Source organism: Aythya marila, assembly GCF_965140915.1.
Source record: "Aythya marila genome assembly, chromosome: 2".
NCBI classification, from domain to species: Eukaryota; Metazoa; Chordata; class Aves; order Anseriformes; family Anatidae; genus Aythya; species Aythya marila.
Window position 1 is genome coordinate 85,931,239 of NC_139043.1, and position 20,074 is coordinate 85,951,312.

The following is a 20,074-nucleotide window of genomic DNA, read 5'->3' on the forward strand; positions in this document are numbered from 1 at the left end:
GAGCCGAGCGCAGCCGAAGGGAGACGAAAGGAGCCGAAGCGCGGAGGGAGGGAGGGAGCCGCGCGGCCCCATTCATCCCCACGCACCAATCAGCGCCGAGGGGCGGGGCCGGCGCCGCTGGTGGCAGCGGGGCGGTGGTGACAGCGGTGCGCATGCGCGGAGCGCCGCGTGGCGGCGGTGCTGGCGCCCGCTCCGCCATCACGGTGCTGGGCAGGCTGCTGGCAGCCATGGGCCGCAGGGCCCGCGAGCGGCGGCGGCCGCAGCGGCAGGAGCGGGGCGGCGGCGGCGGCGGGGAGCAGGCGGTGAGAGAGAACCGGGACGGGCCGGGCCGGGCCGGGCTGAACCGGGCTGTGCGTGACGGTGGGGGTGTGTTTCAGGGCTGGTCCGGCGGCTACCCCGAGATCGTGAAGGAGAACGCGCTGTTCGAGCGGTACTACCGCGAGCAGGCCGTGGTGCCCGCCGCCGAGTGGGACGCCTTCATGGCGGCGCTGCGCGAGCCGCTGCCCGCCACGCTGCGCATCACCGGGTACAAGAGGTGAGGGCACCGGGACACCGGGCATGGGACACCGGGCCTACACGGGGACACCGGGCCTCGCACCCGGCCCGGCCCGGCCCTCAGCCTCGCCTCTCGCCCCGCAGCCACGCCAGGGAGATCCGGCACTGCCTCAAGGAGCGCTTCTTCGCCGAGCTGCGCGGCCTCCGCGTCGACGGGCAGGAGGTGGAGATGCCGCAGCCGCTGAGCTGGTGAGCCCGCCGCCCCCTCCTCTCATCCCTTATCCTCTTATCCCGCCCCCATCTCCTCGCCTTCCCCTCTCTTACGTCTCCCCTCCGCGCCCCAGGTACCCGGAGGAGCTAGCCTGGCACACCAACCTGAGCAGAAAGATCCTGCGCAAGTCGCCGCAGCTGGAGAAGTTCCACCAGTTCCTGGTCAGCGAGACCGAGTGTGTAAGTGCCCGGCCGCTCAGGTCCTGGCGCTGCTGCTCCCCAGCCCCACGTGGAGTTGTGTTTCAGTGTGGCGGGACAGGTTGAGGCAGTGCCTTTCCTCCCAGAAATTGCCTGACTCAGAAGAAATCTGGATTTTATATTCTGTTGTTTCATCCACTAACTCCAGCAATTAATTATATCGCTCCATATTACGTTGATTCATCCCATAACTCCGGCACATAACTACACTTTTAAATATTTTTACTAACGTCATCACAATTTTTTGTTTGAGATGTGAAAACAAATGCTTCTGGAGTAATTAGTTGCTGTTAAAAAACAGATGCTTGAGCGGGGTAAAAACCATGTGTAAACGCACCAAGACGTACCTGTAGTAGCGGATGTTTCACACTTTCACTTGTTTGAAACCAGCTTCTATTTTCTTTTGAGCAGAAATTACAACTGTAGAATTAATAGAAATGGGCTATATCCAAAATTCGGCTTAGAAAATACTGATTCTTATGTGGTTACATAATTTAATCCTAAGTTTGAAGCTGTGTTTTTGACTGCTTTGTTATTTTAATTTAAGGAAGGTGTTTTGTTCTTTTTAGTTTATTGTAAAATAAACGTTTTGTCTTGTCAAATGTTTTTTTTCTTTAAGGGAAATATCAGTCGTCAAGAGGCTGTTAGTATGATCCCACCTCTGCTGCTTAATGTTAATCCTCATCATAAGGTAACTCTAAAATACAATGCACGCTAGGGTTTTTTCTTATAAGACAGATTGCTTAAACTAAGCCTACAATGACGGTATCAGTGCTGATGTTCTATGTTGGCGCGTTTTATGCTTTCTGCATGTAGACCACACCAGTCAACTAGTGTTCAGTTCATAAATAGATAGACAGAGAGACAGCTGCTTTTTCAGCTATGAGCAATACTAAGGAAAAAAGACTTTGCTTTAATGTAGTTGTGTGATCTTAATTTTGGTGTGTAAATGTAACTAGCTGTATCCAGGTTAGGTATCCTATTTGTGTTACAACCCCCTTTTAAAGTAAGGTAACTAAATGTTTAAACTTCCTGTTGTCTTGTCATGCTGTGAACAGACATGCTTTTCCAGATCCCAATTGTCATGTTCTCTACCAGCTGATTTTCAGTCCTTTATACATTTTGAAGAAGCCTTTATACCTTTTGAAGAAGTTGCAAACTTCTGATCTGTGTATCTGTTAGGCAAAGTAATTTCGGTGAACTGAAACCTGCTGTTGATGGTAGCTGAAAATTACAGGTTGCTAACTTAAATTTGAGGTGGCTAAGGAACGCACAAGACACTTTCTAGTGGCAGATTGTAGGGATGGAGGTATCTGGTAGCAGACTTCCTGTTCTAAACTTGGCCGTGTTTGCACGCACTGTACTTCAGGTCAGAATGAATGACAGTCAGGTGGCCTTACTCTTCTAATCTGTGTCAGGGAGCTAGTTAAAAGTGCCCTGTGATCTTAAGCAGCCATGTTGTGCACTTCTTTATTTAAAATTTTTAAATCTCCTTCTTCCTTCATTGAAAGGATTTAGTGATAGGGATTGTCCTAATGAGTCACAGGTACGTTTTGAGTTTCGCGTGGGGTTGAACAGGTAGTAAATGTGTTTGACTTCATGTAAAACACAAATTGAATATTTTTGCACATGCTTTTGTATTTGTATTTTGTATTTGTATTTTTTTTCAGCTGGTTTAGATGTTCCCTACAAGCCAAAGTTCTTCTCATGTTGTAGACCCGTAGAGATAAAACTGTTTTCTTTGATGTGTTTAAGAACAGAACTGTACTTTGTAGTTTCTTGCAGATCAGTGTTCTGAGTAATCATAATCATTTTGTGTTTATATGCAAAAACATATATTTAACCAAGAATACATAGCATGTTTTTCAAGTATGTAGAAGGCAGGGCTTGTTCTTTTTAACCTTTTTGTCTTTTTAGATTTTAGATATGTGTGCTGCACCTGGATCTAAGACTGCACAGCTCATTGAAATGTTGCATGCAGACATGAATGATCCTTTTCCCAGTAAGTTTGGAAAAATGAGCAAAAATAAATTTGTGACTTTAAATTTCCCCCTTTTTATCGAATAGATTAATATCACAGATGGCAACTGCATTTAACTATGTACTGAATTCCATCATTGGTTGAATTATATGAGATGGAAAATACCTCTGCCTTTTCCTTGAAATGTTGTGGGCTTCCTTGGCTTGAAGAAGAGAGATGGATTATTTATCTTCACAGCTGAGCGTGCAATAGATGCAATCACAGATCAATTTCTATGTGGTGGTCTGCACGTCTTTATGTTCTGCTTGTATCCTGCACTTGGATTAAGGTGCTTCAGCCTTAAATGAAGGTTATCAGAAGTGTCTTTCTTTAAGCTCCTAGAGTAGTTTGGGCTGGAAAGGACCTTAAAGATCACTCATTTCCAACCCCCCTGCCATTGGCAGGGACACCTCCCACTACACCAGGTTGCTGAAAGCCCCATCCAGCCTGGCCTTGAGCACCTGCAGGGATGAGGCATCCACAGCTTCTCTGGGCAGCCTGTTCTGGTGCCTCACCACTCTCAAATCTCTGCCTTTACTTAGGTGCTCACAGAAAATACCATCTCCATAAATTGTGAATTTGGAGGGGTATGTTCTTTCTGTACACCAGCAGATTTTCAGTGTAATACAGAAATCTGCGGTGGTAGAGGAGGTTTTATCTCCAAAGGTTTTACTTTGAGAACAAGAAGGGAAGGGCCCTTGGTTGTACCTTGGAAACTCAGCTGCATGGAAGCTAGAAATCTTGAGACTGTTATTTGTCACATTAGTTAGACCTTAGCATTCTTAATTTACGTTCAGTTAGGGGTCCTCTCTTTATAAATGGTCCTCTAAATAAGAATCTCTAGTAAAAGATCTGCGCAAATTTGAAGATAAAGCAAGCCACTGTGTAAATTATTTAGCTGTTAAATAGTAATGCTTCTTCCCACTGTTTTATGTTCACAGAGGGTTTTGTAATTGCTAACGATGTTGACAACAAGCGGTGCTATTTGCTGGTTCATCAGGCTAAAAGATTAAACAGTCCATGCATCATGGTGGTAAATCACGATGCCTCCAGTATTCCTAATCTGCAAATAGACGTTGATGGAAAAAAAGAGGTCCTCTTCTACGACAGGATTTTATGTGATGTCCCCTGCAGGTATCTTGCATGTATACCAGTACTTGTATTTTTGTGGTACCAAGTGATGTTTTCTGTCTTGCTTACTGTGTAACTTTTGGTTACATCCAAAAAGGGTGAATCTCTTAAACTGTCGTAGGTAAGGGGATACCAAATCAAGGTGGCCTTTTATTATTCCAAGTGGTACTTATATTTGATTAGCTGAAGGGTTTCAAATTTTCATTTTATGCTCAGAATATTAAAATACAAATATAGCATAGACATAAACAGTACAGCATAACATGGGAGAAGGACTGTTAATTTTTTGCAGTTGTAAATGACTTGGATATGGGATTAATTTTACCCACAAATAATACAAATGTGTTTGACTTCTGTTACAGTGGAGATGGAACCATGAGGAAAAACATTGATGTATGGAAGAAGTGGACAACACAAAACAGTTTGCAGCTCCATGGGTAACAAATGCTTGTTATACATCCGTCCTTTCGTTTCACCTCCTCCTTTTTCTACCTTTTTAGCACTCGCATGCATTTGTATATTAATATATGACAAAGCAGTGTTCCTTTTCTCTCAAATCAAGAGCTTATATGTTATTCCCAGAAAGGGTTAATATTTTAGATCATTTGGATAGGATTCCTAATGTTTATGCAGGTGAAATACTGATGGAAAATAACTGATACAATCACAGAAACTTGTAAAACTTAATAGTGGTGTTTTAGTGTATTCTAGAATATTGGAGCCCATACATAAATGGTTTCAGCTACCTGACACTGAAGTTAATTTATGGTAAATGAGTATTTAGCCTCGTACAAGGTACTAGGTAAAAAAGCCATAATTTAAGCATAGATGAAAAACTTAGAACATTTTATTTGCATTTGTTGCAAGTTGGGAATGCGCTCAGTTAGTGTGACTCAGCTGACCTGTGATGACATGTTGTTATTGCTTGGCAACTCATTTGTAATTGTAGGGTTTATTTCAGTTGCAAGTATGCAGCTATAGTATAAGCTGGTCATCCAGCTCAGAGATACTCTTCACTGAAGTCCAGCATTAGCTAAGCGTTTTCGTCTGTGATAACGGTCATATTACACTTCATTTTAATTCTAGATTTCTGAGAAAAGTAGGGCTTAGGGGGTTATTGTTCTAGTTTTGCATGCTTCATTATAAACTTGACAGGGTGCTAGATAGAAGAAAATACAGAACACTGTGTTAAAACTTGCCATGCAGTCCCATTAATGTTTGACCTAATTGCTGTTTTAACAGGTGTAATTGTGAGTGTGTGTGCAGCACAGAGATAGCTGACACTTTACAACTGAATTTAATTTGTGTGTTGGTGACAACTGTTGAACTCAGAAAGTGCTGAGTTAGCCCATGGAGAGCTATTTGTCTGAGGTATAGGTAGCATAGCTTCCCCTGAAAAAAAAAGGGGGAAATGTTTCTGTTTCCTGAATGATGCCTGGTTAGACCAAAAATGTTCTTTTAGATTGCAGTTAAGAATTGCGACCCGTGGTGTTGAACAGCTGGCAGAAGGTGGGAGAATGGTATACTCTACATGTTCATTGAATCCTATCGAAAATGAAGCTGTAATCGCAGCTCTGCTGGAAAAGAGTCAAGGTGAGAATGCAATCTTGGACAGTAGGGGAAATGTTATTTTTTTCAGTCCTCCTCTTCCCCTGTCCCAGTGCCCGACCACCCTCTCGGTGCAGACCATTTCCCTAACCCCCATCCTGACCCTCCCCTGTCCCAGCTCCATGCCGTCCCCTCGGGTCCTGTCGCTGTCCCCAGAGAGCAGAGCTCAGCGCCTGCCCCTCCACTTCCCTCCTGAGGGAGCTGCAGGCCGCCATGAGGCCTCCCCTCAGCCTGCTCTGCTCGGGGCTGAGCAAACCAAGGGACCTCAAACGCTTTTCATGCATCTTGCCCTCCAGACCCTTCACCATCTTTGTAGCCCTCCTTTAAACACTTTCTAATAGTTTTATGTCCTTTTCATATCGTGGCACCCCAAACTGCACACAGCACTTAAGGTGAGGCTGCAGCAGTGCAGAGCTGAATGGGACAACCACTTCCCTCAGCTGGCTAGCGAATGCCGTTCCGGATGGTCCCCAGGGTACAGTTAGTGCTTTTGGCTGCCAGGGCACACTGTTGACTCATATTCAACTTGTTATTGACTAAAACCCCCAGATCATATTATGTGGGACTGCTCTGCAGCTTCTCATCGCCCAGCCAGGGTTGCTGCTTCCCTGGTGCAGAATCTGGTGCTTTCTCTTGTTAAACTTCATGTAGTTGGTGATTGCCCAGCTCTCTAATTTGTCAAGATCTCTTTGGAAGGCAAAGAGATTTCTGCCCTCAAGGGAGTCAGCAGCTCCACAAACTCAATATTCCTTCAAGTCCTGCATCCAAGTGATTTATGAAAACATGAAGGAAAACTAAAATGGAGCCCCAGGGAACCCCACTGGCTGCCAGCCTATAACACTGACTCCAACCCATCAGTCAATTGTTCACCTATCATATTATGTATTTATCTAGTTGCGTGCTGGACATTTTGTCCATAAGGATACTTCGAAAAACAGTATCAAAAGCTTTACTGAAACTAAAAAAGATTGCATCAGCCAATTTCCCTTGGTCAACAAGATGGGTGACATTGTCATAAAAGAAATTAAGTTCATTAAGCAGGACCTTCCCATCTTGAACACTCAGTGGCTCCAACCAATGACTGTGTTGTCCTTCAGGTGTTTTTCAATAACACACAGAACAATTTTCTCTATAATTTTACCAGGCACTGAAGTGAGACTGACAGGTCTGTAATTGCCAGGGTCTTCTTTCTTGCCCTTCTTGAAAACTGGGTCAGCAATTGCCAGGTTCCATTTGACCGGGACCTCTCCAGATTCCCAGAAACATTGAAAAATAACAGAGAGGTCTGGCATTGATATCAGCCAGCTCTCTGAGTACCCTGGGATGAATCCTGTCAGGTCCCATGTGCTTCTATGCATCTAGCTGGAGCAGCACATCCCACACAAGTTAGGGGTTGGTTGGGAGTTTATTGGTCCTTTTAAAACGGTTCCAAGCTCTATTAATGATATGCAAAAAGTACAGTAGAATCAACAGAAGTCAGTCTGTGTTACCTGTCTTCTGATTCCACTGGTTGGGCTCCATGACTGATACTCACATTCCCTTTGGAAAACACAGCGTGGGACCTTACTGATGTGTGCCATAGGAGTAAAAATCAGAGTGTCCTTAAGCGGTTTGAGGAATGTTGTTGCGTGCCAGTAAGTGTGAGTCACTGATACCATCAGCGTCCTTTGAGTCACATTTTAACATGCTTGTAAATTTGTTTGGGCTTGTGTTTTTGTACATTTTTGGCTTGCATATGCTGCTGTTAACTCTCAATCACCTGAAGTAAGAGGTGAAAGTAAGAGATGAAGTAAGAGGTGAAAAAATTGATCTGGGAAGGTGCAGTGCATTAATTTGGGTTCAGTAGGGTTCAGTAACCAAAATTTCTGAACTTTAGCTGAGGGACATTTTTTTCTGAGTCAGGATCTTGAAGTTGGGAGTCAACTAACTGGATTTTGCATGAATTTTTCCACAGAGTTTATTATTAGGATCACAAACCGAGAATGGAAATAGATAGAGGTCAGCAACTGCAGCATTTGGGGCAAATGTAATACTTGGAAGTAAGCACCTTTACTGCAGTATTGGGCCATGGCATATGGATGGCCCATTTGGGTATCCCAGTGAGCAAACCTTATCCTCACAGGGCTTTGAGTACAGATGTGGCTAAAGAAGGGCGAAGTTGTAGTGCAGTGGTCTGTGAGGGGCGTTGCACCTTGAGGAATTGCTTAGGTCAGTCCTTAGTACGTAGCACTCTGTAGTGCTGCTTCTTGTGGAGCACATCAGTGTTTCCTTTCCCCTCAGGGCAGAAGGAGTAAGGAAACAGCAATTTTGTACCACGTTTCTCTGCTGGGAATTGTAGTGCTTCTGCTACTGGTCTAATGCCCGATTGGTCTGATGTAGTCTTGAGGCATCAGCTGAAGTCATGCTGGAAGTAGTCAAGAATATTCAAAGGAAAGACACAAATGACATATTGAATCTCATTCAGCTTGACGTTTTAGAATATGTACACCTGTATCACTTTTTCGTTTATTTAAAAGACGTACTTCCAGCTGTCACATACAGCTAGCCGCTGTAAAAGTAAATGTTTAGTCATGTAGAAGAGGTTGATAAATTGTGAAAAACATGAGGAGAAGTCTGCCGTATTTTTAAATAACTATTCAGAATCACAAAAAAAAAAGAAATTATGAGTTTACTCTTCATCCCAGAAGAGTACTTCTGTGAAAAATACTTAAGCAGTTTTGTGAATCCAAATGCTAAGTAAATGAAAACAGAAGTTGTTCTATGACTGCGCTGCCTGGAACACTGATGTTTAATTATATAGGTTGTGGTGAATTACACTATGTAGCAGTTGGGAAAAGTGTCTAACCAACCATACGTTGTTCTTTGGTTGATTTATAGGTTGCAAACATCTGTAGTTGGTATGAGCAGCTCTTAGCATCTTTCTTGTTGATTTGCACTGTAGTAATTGTATTTTGTTCCTTGGAAGTCTGAAAAAGCAAAGGCATTAAAGTGGTCTTAAAACTTTAAGGAAAACTACTATTATAAAAGTTAATTAGGAGAACAACTCTCAAATTGTGTTTTCAAAAATGTTTTGTATCTCTGACATTCCAGGTGCCTTAGAACTTGCTGATGTCTCTTCTGAGTTGCCAGGTCTGAAGAGGATGCCAGGAATTACAAAATGGAAGGTACTTTAATGTGGTATTTCTGTGATGTTCTTGGTCTATAGTTGTGTGTTAAATTATGGACATTTCAAAACATTAGATTGAGCTGAAATAATGTTAGCAACTTGCTGTTGAGAGTTTTAGACTATTGTAGAGAAGAGAGGTAAAATCTTTCTAATGGTAAGTTCTTGTCTCCTCATCTGCTCTCCTCTTCTACTTTGGGTTTTCTTGGCTCTATCACCTCTGCTTTCTTAATGATTTCCTTTCCTACCGTGCACAGCTGATGGCCTGTAGATGGCAACATAATTTCAGGCACATTTTAATTTAGCCCTCTTCCTCCCTCTTTACAGTTTATAGCTGTTAGATATTACAGTTGTTTAGCTGGTCCATTTGAATCATTAGGAAGTAAATGCTGTTAAATCCATTGTGGAAATAAACTGTAAAAACTGCAGTGATGTGAGTAATCCTAGAATATTAGTAGAAATTCAGTATTTTGTTCCAGACTTTATCTGATTCCAGTTCTGGAAACAGACTAGTAGGGAGGGGCAAAAAAAAAAAAAAAAAAAAAAAAAAAACAGAGCTTCTTCAACTTCCTGTTAAGAGTATAATCAAGAGAAGTAGGCAGCCATCCTGGCAGTAGGGAAAAGAGCTCTGATTAAACTATACTTATAAGCATGTGCCTTTGCAACACCATTGCTTATTATGTCTTTCACCCCCATTTCATAGTCTCTTGCAGTGGTACAGTCTGCAGGTTTGTGCCTGTGTGTAGGCTAATGAACAAGATGCACAGAGTAAAGGTTTGCTTATGTTCTGCTGTTAGAAATCCAGCCTAAAAGCTGGCTGATTTCTTTGCTGTTATAGTTCCATAAGTTTCAATTGTGTTCTTGTAACTGAAAGGTAAATGTAAAATTCATAACTGTGGCTCTATAATCATTGTTTTATTTTGTCTGTGCTGTGTAAGGCTACAAATATATACATAAAGATTGCAAAGATTATATTGTGTTCCCTGGAACATTTATTTCTGTGATTGCAATTGAAATACAAATCCCCCTTATGGGTATCTTAAAAAAAAAAAAAAAAAAAAAAAGCTAATAAAATTTGTTGGAAGTTTGCAAGACATATTTCAGCTTTTATTTGCTGCTACTACCTTCTTTTCAAGCCTTGCTAGCTAGCTTGTCACTGAATGTATTAGCTTGCTTTGGCACTGTTTTTGCTCGGTATAGTCTTTTGTTTCCTGGTGAAACATCTGTTCAACGGGAGTTCTGTGACTTTGCGATTATATTAAATATTCCTGAGCATGAGTTCACATCAAATCTCTGGAAACAGCAAAAGGAAAACAAGGTTTTGTTCACGTGATGTTTAGATGCTTGGAAACAGCATTCAGGACTCTGTCCTTAAGTCAGATAATGAGCGAACTCCAATGACTTATTTCATAATCTTGAAGGAAAGAATATTTTAACTTTGGGTAATGGTAATCTGCTTCTGCATTGCTTTTAGTCTTTGCTCTACCTTAACAAGAAGCTAACAAAACGTGTGATAGAAAGGAGTTCAGTGCATTCTTTTTGATGGTTTGTCATTCCAGCAGTTACACTGGGAGGTTTGACAGGCAAACCGAAACTGAACAGAGCAGGGCTGTTGGGCAATTATTCTAGTATCCACTATAATTCCAGACTTGTTTACACATCCAGTTGTTTATCGGTCTCGTGGTTTTTCTCCCCAGCTGAACTCATGACTTGCAAAGGAAAACAGTTCAGAATCGCAGTCTATCTTGTCTCCATCTAGCAATATGGCATGCAGCATGTTTGGACTTGAAATACCTGCAAAAGGGTAGTATTTTAGGTGTAATTGGTTCAGTGCCTGAACTTCTGCTTATATCCTAAGAGTCCTTAAAAGCTTTGAGCCTTCAGTGGAATAAGATGACAACACACGGTTGTTAAGTAGCTTTCCTTAAAAGAAAAAATCGCTATCTATGACCTTTGTATTTGTCATGGGGCTCTGTGCTTATATCTTTCCTAAAAAATAAAATTGGGATTCCTCATTTCTTGTCTTTCCTGGAATGCAAAGAAGAATGATCAGCATTCTTCTTTGTATACTGCTTGGAAGGTGCCTGTAGCAGGATGTTTCACAGCCAGTCTCACGGAGAAAAATAAGTGACATTCTCTGTATGGTGGCTTACTAATCTTATACTAATCTTTTGAAGGACTTTTTGAAGGACTAATCTTTTGTCCTTCATTCTTTGAATTTTGGTGTTCTGTATGTTCTGGAAGGTTAACAGAGATAATGCAGTTGATTCCGCAGCAGTGTCTACTGGACTGCTTGCTTTTTGAAGCATTCCTCCACAAAGTGCTTTCCTCCACAAAGTGGAGGAAAGAGGCACGGCTGGCAAGAATCTCCTGCTCTTAGGTGCACACGTACAATGCACGTTATAGGAACAATGAGCTATAAAGAATTTAATTTACTATAACAGAAAATAACTTCTAGGCATCTGAACCTTGGTTTGAAAGTATTTTAATTAAAAATGGTGACCTGTATTCTTTGTTATTTATATTTCCTCTTTGAAGGTCATGCTGAAAGATGGACAGTGGTTTGAAGAGTGGAAAGATGTGCCTTTAAATAGACAAACACAAATACGTCCCACTATGTTTCCAGTAAAGGATGAAGAGAAGCTAAAGGCAATGAATCTGGAGCGTTGGTAAGAGTTTTTCCCAAGTAGATTTTATGAGGTTTTGATGGTTACCTCCTATGGTGACGGACAAATTGTAATTAGGAGTTCAGATAGGAATGTGTTGCAGTATGCCTGTACTTGCATTATGTCTATGCTATGCTTGTACAGGTCTGAATTCAGTTTGGTTGCTTCATAGGTAATGTCAATACACAATACTTAGATTTCAGTGAACATTGCTTACAAGGAATAGGTATTAATACAACAGGTCAGCTTCTTTGCAACCAATAAAGATACATGAGCAATATTACTGGAAAAGTATGCTAAGCATTATCAATTCAACACCGTGACTTATTTTCTATGAAGGACTTTGCATAGTTATTCTAAAAATAGCATTTAGATATGAGTCATTAAAGCTCAGATGTGAATGGTGAAATGAATGCGTTGCACTGATGCAAGTAATTTTGTCAGAACGCTCTATTTTAGATCCTGTTCCTACCTTGAATTAAATCTGCGCAATCCTGATAGGGGTACTTTATGCTGAAAGTAAATGTGATGCTTCTAGTACTTTGCAAGAGTCTGAATGCTGATGATGAATCTGCTGCAATTTTTTTTTTTTCCCTGTAGTCTTAGGATATTGCCACATCACCAGAACACAGGAGGCTTTTTTGTGGCTGTTTTAATAAAAAAATCTCCAATGCCATGGAACAAACGCCAGCCTAAGGTAACGTCTTTTAAAAGAGCAAAATGCTACCTTTCAATAACATTTCTGGAATTTACCATCTCCTTTTAATATAGGAGAAAAAGGGGATTCTGAAATCATTGTGAAATAGCAAGGTAAAAGTTGAACAGAAAATTAAGACTCTGAAAGAACTACAGAACCACATTGGACAGGGTAGCTGAAGCTGTCACTGCCTTCGGCTGTGTGATCTGTTTGCTAAAAGTTTTTTTCTACTGTGTTGTAAGCCAATTCTGATTTCAGTTTATCTTACTACGTGATGGGTTGCTCAGAAGTGATTCACTAGCAGATTGAGTCCATCAGATCATCAACAGGGGAATAGATGTAAAACAGTAAGGAGCAGCAGCAGCTTCAGCCATCTGACTTTGATCCATTGTTGTCAGTTGTGTGGTTTTTAATTATTAGTATTTTAAGTTGATATGACTTGTTTGATCTCAGACTGTATCTTGGAGAGAAACTCCTGTGTGAATCCCTTTTAGCTGTTTCAGTTTATTTGATATGCTTCATTAGAAGCCCTTATGAGTAAAACTTCTGCGGCAGTAAGGAGAAAGCATTTGTTTGGAGGCAGGCCTCATCCAAATAGTTTATACTGTTCAAAGTTTAATGCTGTAGCACTCAGTGCAGTTTAATGCTTGTGTAGCAGGCTGTGTGTGTCATTTTGACTGCTAGGAGGAAAGAAGCAGGTCCTGGCTTAAAGTGATCTCTGAATGCTTGAACATGATTTTATAAATGGTACGAGAATACCTTTCTTGTAAACTTGGTAAGACATTGTCTAGAGCTATGCTTAACAGTAATGCAACCTGTGGACTTCAATAGTTAGATTAGCTAACTAAATCGATCTGTCCAAGCACTTCCATACAAATTGATAAGAACTAAGCATGTGCAAAGAGAGGGTATGGGTACCTTTTGTTACCAATTAGGTACTGCTTTGTCTTTGTTGAAAATACTTTGTTTGAAATAGGTTCATCAGAAATTGCCACAGAGAACAGAAGATGCTGAAGTAACAACGAATGCAGATGATGGTTCTGAAGATACTGCTGAAGAACCAACACTTGCTGAAAATGAAGAGTCTAAGAAAATGCAGGAATCTCAGAATTCAGACACTGAGCAAAGCAAAAAAGGAGGAGTATGTGGGTAAGAGACTAAGTATTTGTCTTGTGACCGCCTCATTATTGCTGAGTATTGTGTAGTTCTTCTGTTATTGGACTCTTTTAGAAATGGGTCAATAAGAATTACTGAATTTGCTCAGTTGTCTACATTACTGTGTCTGTCTTGTGTTTAAGCAAATTAGGAAAATGACTGCCTTGCCTATTAGCATTTGCAAAGTCTGTTAGCTCTTTCTTCTCTGTCAAGGAAAAGAAGTTAACCTTTGGAAGATCTTTAACTGCCTCTAGAATTTCTCCCTCACAAATCTCTGCATACTTCTTTGTGTGCTTTCTGCTCTCAAGCACTGCTTTCACTTCATGCTTTCACTTCATTATTTTAAGAAGCTAAATTATAGGTAGTATTGTCTTACTGAAGTACAGGAGAATGTCAGTATCAAGTTTGGCATGCTACTGTTATCATAAGGCAAGTGTTGACTAAATGAACTGAATATACTGATTCTAAACTGATTACGTTTTGCTAAAATTGACAATGGTATTTGCTTTTTAGACCACCGCCATCTAAAAAAATGAAGATGTTTGGTTTTAAAGAAGATCCTTTTGTGTTTCTCCCTGAAGATGATCCATTGTTTGAACCTATCCAGTAAGAAAAAATGTTTCTGTTTTTACGGTAGGATTACGAATAGTCTAGGAATATTAATAATTTAGTTAATCACTCAAGATGGATCTACTTGGTCATACATAAGCTTTTTCCCTACCATTTTACAAGATTTTCCTCCACATTTGAGCTCTTAAAATGAAAATCTAAAATGTCTGGATTTGGCAGGCCACAGAGGACAGTTTGCATTGGAAAATTTCAAATGAATCTCAGTATTTATGACCAAGAATCTTTTCTTATGCTTAGAAATGTTAGGTTTTTTGTACTTAGAAATCTCGGAAATGTTAGTTGTTGTATACTGAAGCCAGTGTCAAGTGGCTGAAGGTGTTTCTAGAGATAGCTCAAGCAAATATGCTAATTTGTACATTTTGAGTATGTGATTTCATTGTTCATGTAACCAAAACAATTATTATATGGCCTCAGGAAGTTTTATGCATTGGACCCTTCGTTTCCCAAGATGAATTTACTAACTCGAACTCAAGAAGGAAAGAAGAGACAGCTGTACATGGTTTCTAAGGAGCTAAGGAACGTGCTTTTGAACAACAGTGAGAAGATGAAGGTATGGTTCATCTTCACAACAGAGATTATAAGCATCAGTGGATGCCTCCTTTAACTTTTTTGCAGAATTGACCATTCATATGAAGAAGTAGCCCTCTAATAGGCCTCTTCTTACTCTGAATGTTTTCCTCTGTTTCCATCCTCTGTTAAAGAGTTGAAGTACTATCTCAGAGGGGTAAATATCAGTCTCCAAGATTAAAAGCACTGTTATTATTGGCAGGCGGAAGGGAACGTAAGAATAGAGGAAGGGACTATAACTGCTGCTCTGTGTGTGTACATGAATTCTTCTGTGATCTTCAATTACTTTCACAAGTAATCACAAGTTTACGCTGATGCTGTTGTAGATATGAGCCCCTTATAATTATAGGACACATTAAGATCCTGAAAGCCTACCAAAAACAACAGATAACTTCAGTTGAATTATTAGCTGTGTGTGCTATATGGGGACATTGTTTAAAGTAATTTCAACAAGTGAATGTTTTGAAAAATGCTTAAGCCGAATGATGTTGACATACAAAATATTTTTTGTGAATTACAGATCGAGGAGGAAAAACATTTATTTATTTTATTTAATAAGACTCCCATGTTAAATGGATTCGGCAGGCCATGGAGGATGGTTTGCATTGGAAATTTTCAAATGCATCTTAGTGTTTATGACTCCCATGCTAAACAGAAGTCATATTAAATAAATAAATAAATAAATAGTCCACATGCTAAAGATTTGCCTTAAAAGTCATTGAATAAACTGGGCTGACTTCAAAGCTAGATCAGGTGTGGTTTAGGGTCTTGTTTAGTTGAAAACTGAATATTTCTGAGTTTGTCCAGTACACATTACAGGTCTTAAAGACAGATAAATACTTATTATTTTATCCCACATGCAGAAAATGGCTACAAAACTGACAATTTCAAGAAACTGGTGTGTTTCACTAGACAGTAAGACTTTGGGTACCACATATACCTTGGTGGATGTGTGTCCTAATATTAAGCATCTCTGTTTTTAAAATCCTGTCCTTGATTGAATTTCCCAAAATCACACAGAAATTTCTGACAAAGATTAAAATTAGACCTTGATAGTTGGGTGCCCTCATTTTAAGACTACCTCTTTTTTGCATTGTTCAGTTTGCAACATGGAAGGGAGTAAAAGACTTCAGAGAGAACTATATTTTGATATTGGATATTCCTTTTTTCCTTGAATTAATGTTTACATGAACTTAAATAAGTGCCCAGTACAAATGAGCAGATGTGTCAGAGTTAGCCTTTTTTCCTAGTTTAAGTAAAGCAATTGTGGAAAAGCAAAGTGGTAATTTAGAATTTGTACTCTTTAATGATGCTTATTTGCTTTGCCATTTGCAGGTTATTAACACAGGGATAAAAGTCTGGTCTCGCAATAGTGATGGTGAGCAGTTCGGATGTGCCTTCAGATTAGCACAAGAGGTAATTATATAGTATTTTATTTTCAGAGAAGATAACTTTGGTGTCCTCTTGAGCTTAGAGCACAGTTGGCACTAAATTTGTCAGATTAAGGGCAATTTGCATTTTTAGAATGTTTTAACATTTGAAAATTGTCTTCTGGTATCGGCTAAAGCACGTACTGTTTTTAACATTTCTCCTTCAGAAAGTAGAGGGCACATTTCAAAATAATTATATTTATCTATTATACAGGGGATATACACTCTATACCCATTCATTCATGCAAGGATTATAAATGTCTGCATAGAAGATGTTAAAATTCTGCTAACCCAGGAAAATCCATTCTTAAGTAAATTTAGCAGTGAAACACAGAAGAAAGTCAAAGACATGGGTAAGTCTTCTAGTTCGTGATATGACAAAACAATCATTATGATGTTTAAAACAGAAAACTAGAGAAAAATCCACTCACATAAACTGTATTTGCTTAAAAAAATGACTGAAGTTATGTTAAACCTGTTAATTAGGTAGTGAAGCATTACTGAAGCCCGGTGTGTTACTAGGATTTTTAGTCCTTTCTGGTCACAGCCCTTGAGGTTTATGAATTCCAGAGAAGAGAGAAGTTGCAAAACATGTGAATTCACGCAGCAGTAGTATGAGGCGTTTAAAATACCTGAAGAAGAAAAATTTTAGGTTGACTGTTGATCTTTGCTTCTCGTAGTGTGCCAGTCGAAACTCTTTGTCATCTGAAATTGTTTCTCATGATTCTGTGTATCAAATTTAGGTACTCAGATTTTATTGTCTTAAATATGGGGAGCAATATGGACTCATGCTGATTTATTTTTTCCTAAGTGCTGGATGCTTGAAGAAATTAAGACTTTTTTTCTGTTTATTTATATCACTTTATTTCCAAGTCATCACGGGTCACTTTGGTATGTGATGAGACAAAATGGGAAAAACATCAGAAATAAAATTTGGGCTGGCATACTCTTATCATAGAATCATTAAAGTTATAAAAGACTTCAAAGATAGCCAGTCCAACCATCCCCCTACCACCAATATCAGCCACTAAACCATGTCCATTTTACTTAAGTAAAAGGTCCTTACTGGATCTTCTGAGTGAATTAATCCACTATGTGGTTTTATAGCTTAATTTGTTTGCTTTGGGGACTTTTTTAGGCAATTGCTGACGCAACTAAATATTTTTGGTCTGGCTAAATAAATAAATAAGCACTGTTATTGTCTATAATTTATGGTATTGATGTAGGTAACTGCTGATCAGCTGTCAAAGTCATGCTGTGAGGCTGTCTAAAAAATTGTTGTTTTTTTTTTTCAATATTTTTCTAATTACTATCATTCACCGTTAACATTGCACCAAGTGACACATCTGTTGTTTTTCTCCCCCCTCACCGTGCCCTAGCGATGGGAAGTATAGTTCTGAAGTATGACCCAGACCCAGAGTAAGTAGATGTGTTGCTTTCAGTTTACTTGCTTTTAAAATTTGGACAAGAATTTATTTTCACTCTGAGAAAAACAAAAGTGGAGATGCATTGATATCAACAATGAAGCTAGACAGAATGCAAAGAATTAGAAGGGAAAGAAGCTATCTTGCCTTTGTGCTTTCAAAACAGTTGCTCTATAAAGGAGAGCCCCTAGTTCTGCCAGAGATGCACAGTATGATTGCATGTGATGTTTTTGTTCCCTGCTAAGGAGTAGGAAAAAATTAAACATTTCCATTGTTCATTTTTGTTGCCTAAGCAGTTTCAGAAGCTTTTGAGATATCTTTTTAAATGTAAGCTTCTATTGCACTGTTGCTTAAATTAGTTTTAGAAGCCATCAAAGCCAGAAAATCATTTTACATGTTGCAGACATTAGAGCTTTTTTTTTTTTTTCCTTTTTCATTCCTTGCTGGTAGGCAAGCAGGTAGATGTTTAGATATTGAAGTTACGAACAAAGTACTTGCATCTTCTACAGATAGTTATAAATTGCACTTACTGTTAAAGATTGTGTGTTTATTTATGAGGATATGCCTACAAAATTAAGTTTTCAAGATTCACCTTTTCCTAGTTGACCAAATATACTGCTTGTTTGTAGAAAACCTGATGAGCTTCAGTGTCCTATAGTGCTGTGTGGTTGGCAAGGAAAGACATCACTCCGTGCCTTTGTGCCCAAGAATGAGAGACTTCATTACCTAAGGATGATGGGAGTTGAAGTGTTTAAAGCAAAGAGGAAAGAGGAGGAATCAGAAGGTAAAACAGAGGAAGAAGGTCAATACGGAGCAGCACAAACGGAGGAAGGAATGGATGTGGAAGATAAAGAACATGATTTAGTCACAAAAATGGAAGCAGAAATAGGTGAAGAATCTTCCCACAGTCCTGTGGAAAGCAGTGCTATGGAAGTAGAAAATAAAATTGAGGATTTGGGTCAATTTAGTAAAAATAGCAACAATCATGTAAGCCAGGAAAGTAAAGACAGTGATACAAATGATGTGAAAGATTAAATTTCTTTCTCTATTACTTGGCTGCTTCCCTGAGAACTCATCCAGTCTTGCTTCTAGCATAGAAGAATATTTTAAAGTTTCAGTTGGAATGTGATGTTCCTTTTTTAAAGTTTCACCTATTTTATTTTTTAAATCAAAAACTATAAAGAGATTTCTCCTCAAACATGTCTTATTTGTACCATTTTTAAGCTCAGTTTCACTGGTGGGTTTGAGTGTCTGTTGCTGGCAATGGACCATGCACCAGTAAAATCTAAAGCCTGTCTTTGAAATGGAATAATGGTATGTACAAATAAACTGCCTGTGGAACTGTTCTGCATTTTATGAAGATTTCCTTCAGAATAAAACAAGGAAACAACCAAAAACCAAACCAACAAACAACAAAAAAAAAACCACGGTGTTTCATTCAAAGCATAAAAGTTCTAGAAATAATATTTTTTCCTTTAAGAAAACCAACCACCCAACCTGAGTACTATTTACATGTGTTTTGTTTCTTTTTTTTACTGGGTCAGGGAATCATTGCAAGTATGCATACAAATACATAAACATATAGGATACTTAACTAAAAGCCCGTTTAATTTATTCAGAATAAAATATTGCGTAGCAGAGTGGCAAATTCTTTGTAAGGGAGGTGGAATGTCCTTACCTAGATCTTCAGGTGCGCTGAACATGCTTCAGACTCATGTCTTGGAATGTGCCTGAAAGAGTCTGTGACTGTCCCTCATGGCTACAGTAGTCCTCTGTTTCTCAGTCATTCCATCAAATGGGAGTTGTCTCTAATTTCTGCAAGATACTTGTTTATAGTTGAAATAATACTTTTTTTTAAAAAAAGCAGTATGTATATTGTCATAGAGTAGATGTTTAAAAGAGGTTATTTGGGGCCAAAAGGGTGATTTACATAAGCTGACTAAAAAAATTTACTCAGCTGTCCTCAAAGCTTATAATTTACATTCCACCCTTTGTGGCTTAGTTTCTTTCTACTTTTATCAAGTTGACCTGAAAGGAAGGTGACTGGTGGTACAAGTAATTGTCCTGCAGTAGAACCATGTGATGCAAATATTTGTGCTGCTTGTCAAACTAAATTTACAATGTTTGTTTTTCCTGATGAAGTCCTAACATGGCTTGGATCCGTTTGCTGTACCTTGCTACACCGGACTTTCTGATGCCTGCCCTTGAACTACTTCATCACAGGGTGTATTCTCGAGGGAGAGGTGTAAAACTGAAATAGTGACATGTCCTCTGGTAAGATGCTAAGTCGTATGCAGTGAAAAAGCATTGACAGGACTCATTTTCCTCCTGAGAGTTCATAAAATAGGTTAATAAAAATGTTCTTACCCTTGTATTTTGCTTGTTAGAGCTAAATGCTCTATGGTACATATCCACAACCAAGGTTTGAATTCACTCCTTGAACTGACAGCTGCAGTTGGATGGGTAGCTTTTTGACAGGTCCTGCATAGCAGAATTTTCTTTCGAAAGAAAGTATATATAAAGTATAGTTTTTAATTCTAACAAGATACATAAGAAAAGAAATCCTGCTGATGTAGCAGCATCCAACTTAAAGCATGAAATTAGCATTCGTTTTCATATG

The 20,074-nt window shown here is 39.4% G+C and overlaps 1 protein-coding gene across 1 annotated transcript; it reads left to right on the top strand.

Moving 5' to 3' along the window:
• Nucleotides 1–152: 152 nt before the first annotated feature.
• Nucleotides 153–18,805, top strand: NSUN2 (NOP2/Sun RNA methyltransferase 2; the record flags this gene model as incomplete). Its single annotated transcript, XM_082754436.1, has 19 exons — nt 153–302; nt 378–535; nt 640–744; nt 840–945; nt 1,583–1,654; nt 2,881–2,965; nt 3,925–4,117; nt 4,477–4,551; nt 5,577–5,707; nt 8,813–8,886; nt 11,424–11,554; nt 12,152–12,248; nt 13,225–13,397; nt 13,917–14,009; nt 14,448–14,583; nt 15,936–16,016; nt 16,245–16,383; nt 17,410–17,449; nt 18,084–18,805. 19 exons carry the CDS (start codon nt 153–155, stop codon nt 18,487–18,489), a joined length of 2,445 nt encoding a protein of 814 aa, XP_082610562.1. The 3' UTR covers nt 18,490–18,805.
• Between the last annotated feature and the right edge of the window lie 1,269 nt (nt 18,806–20,074).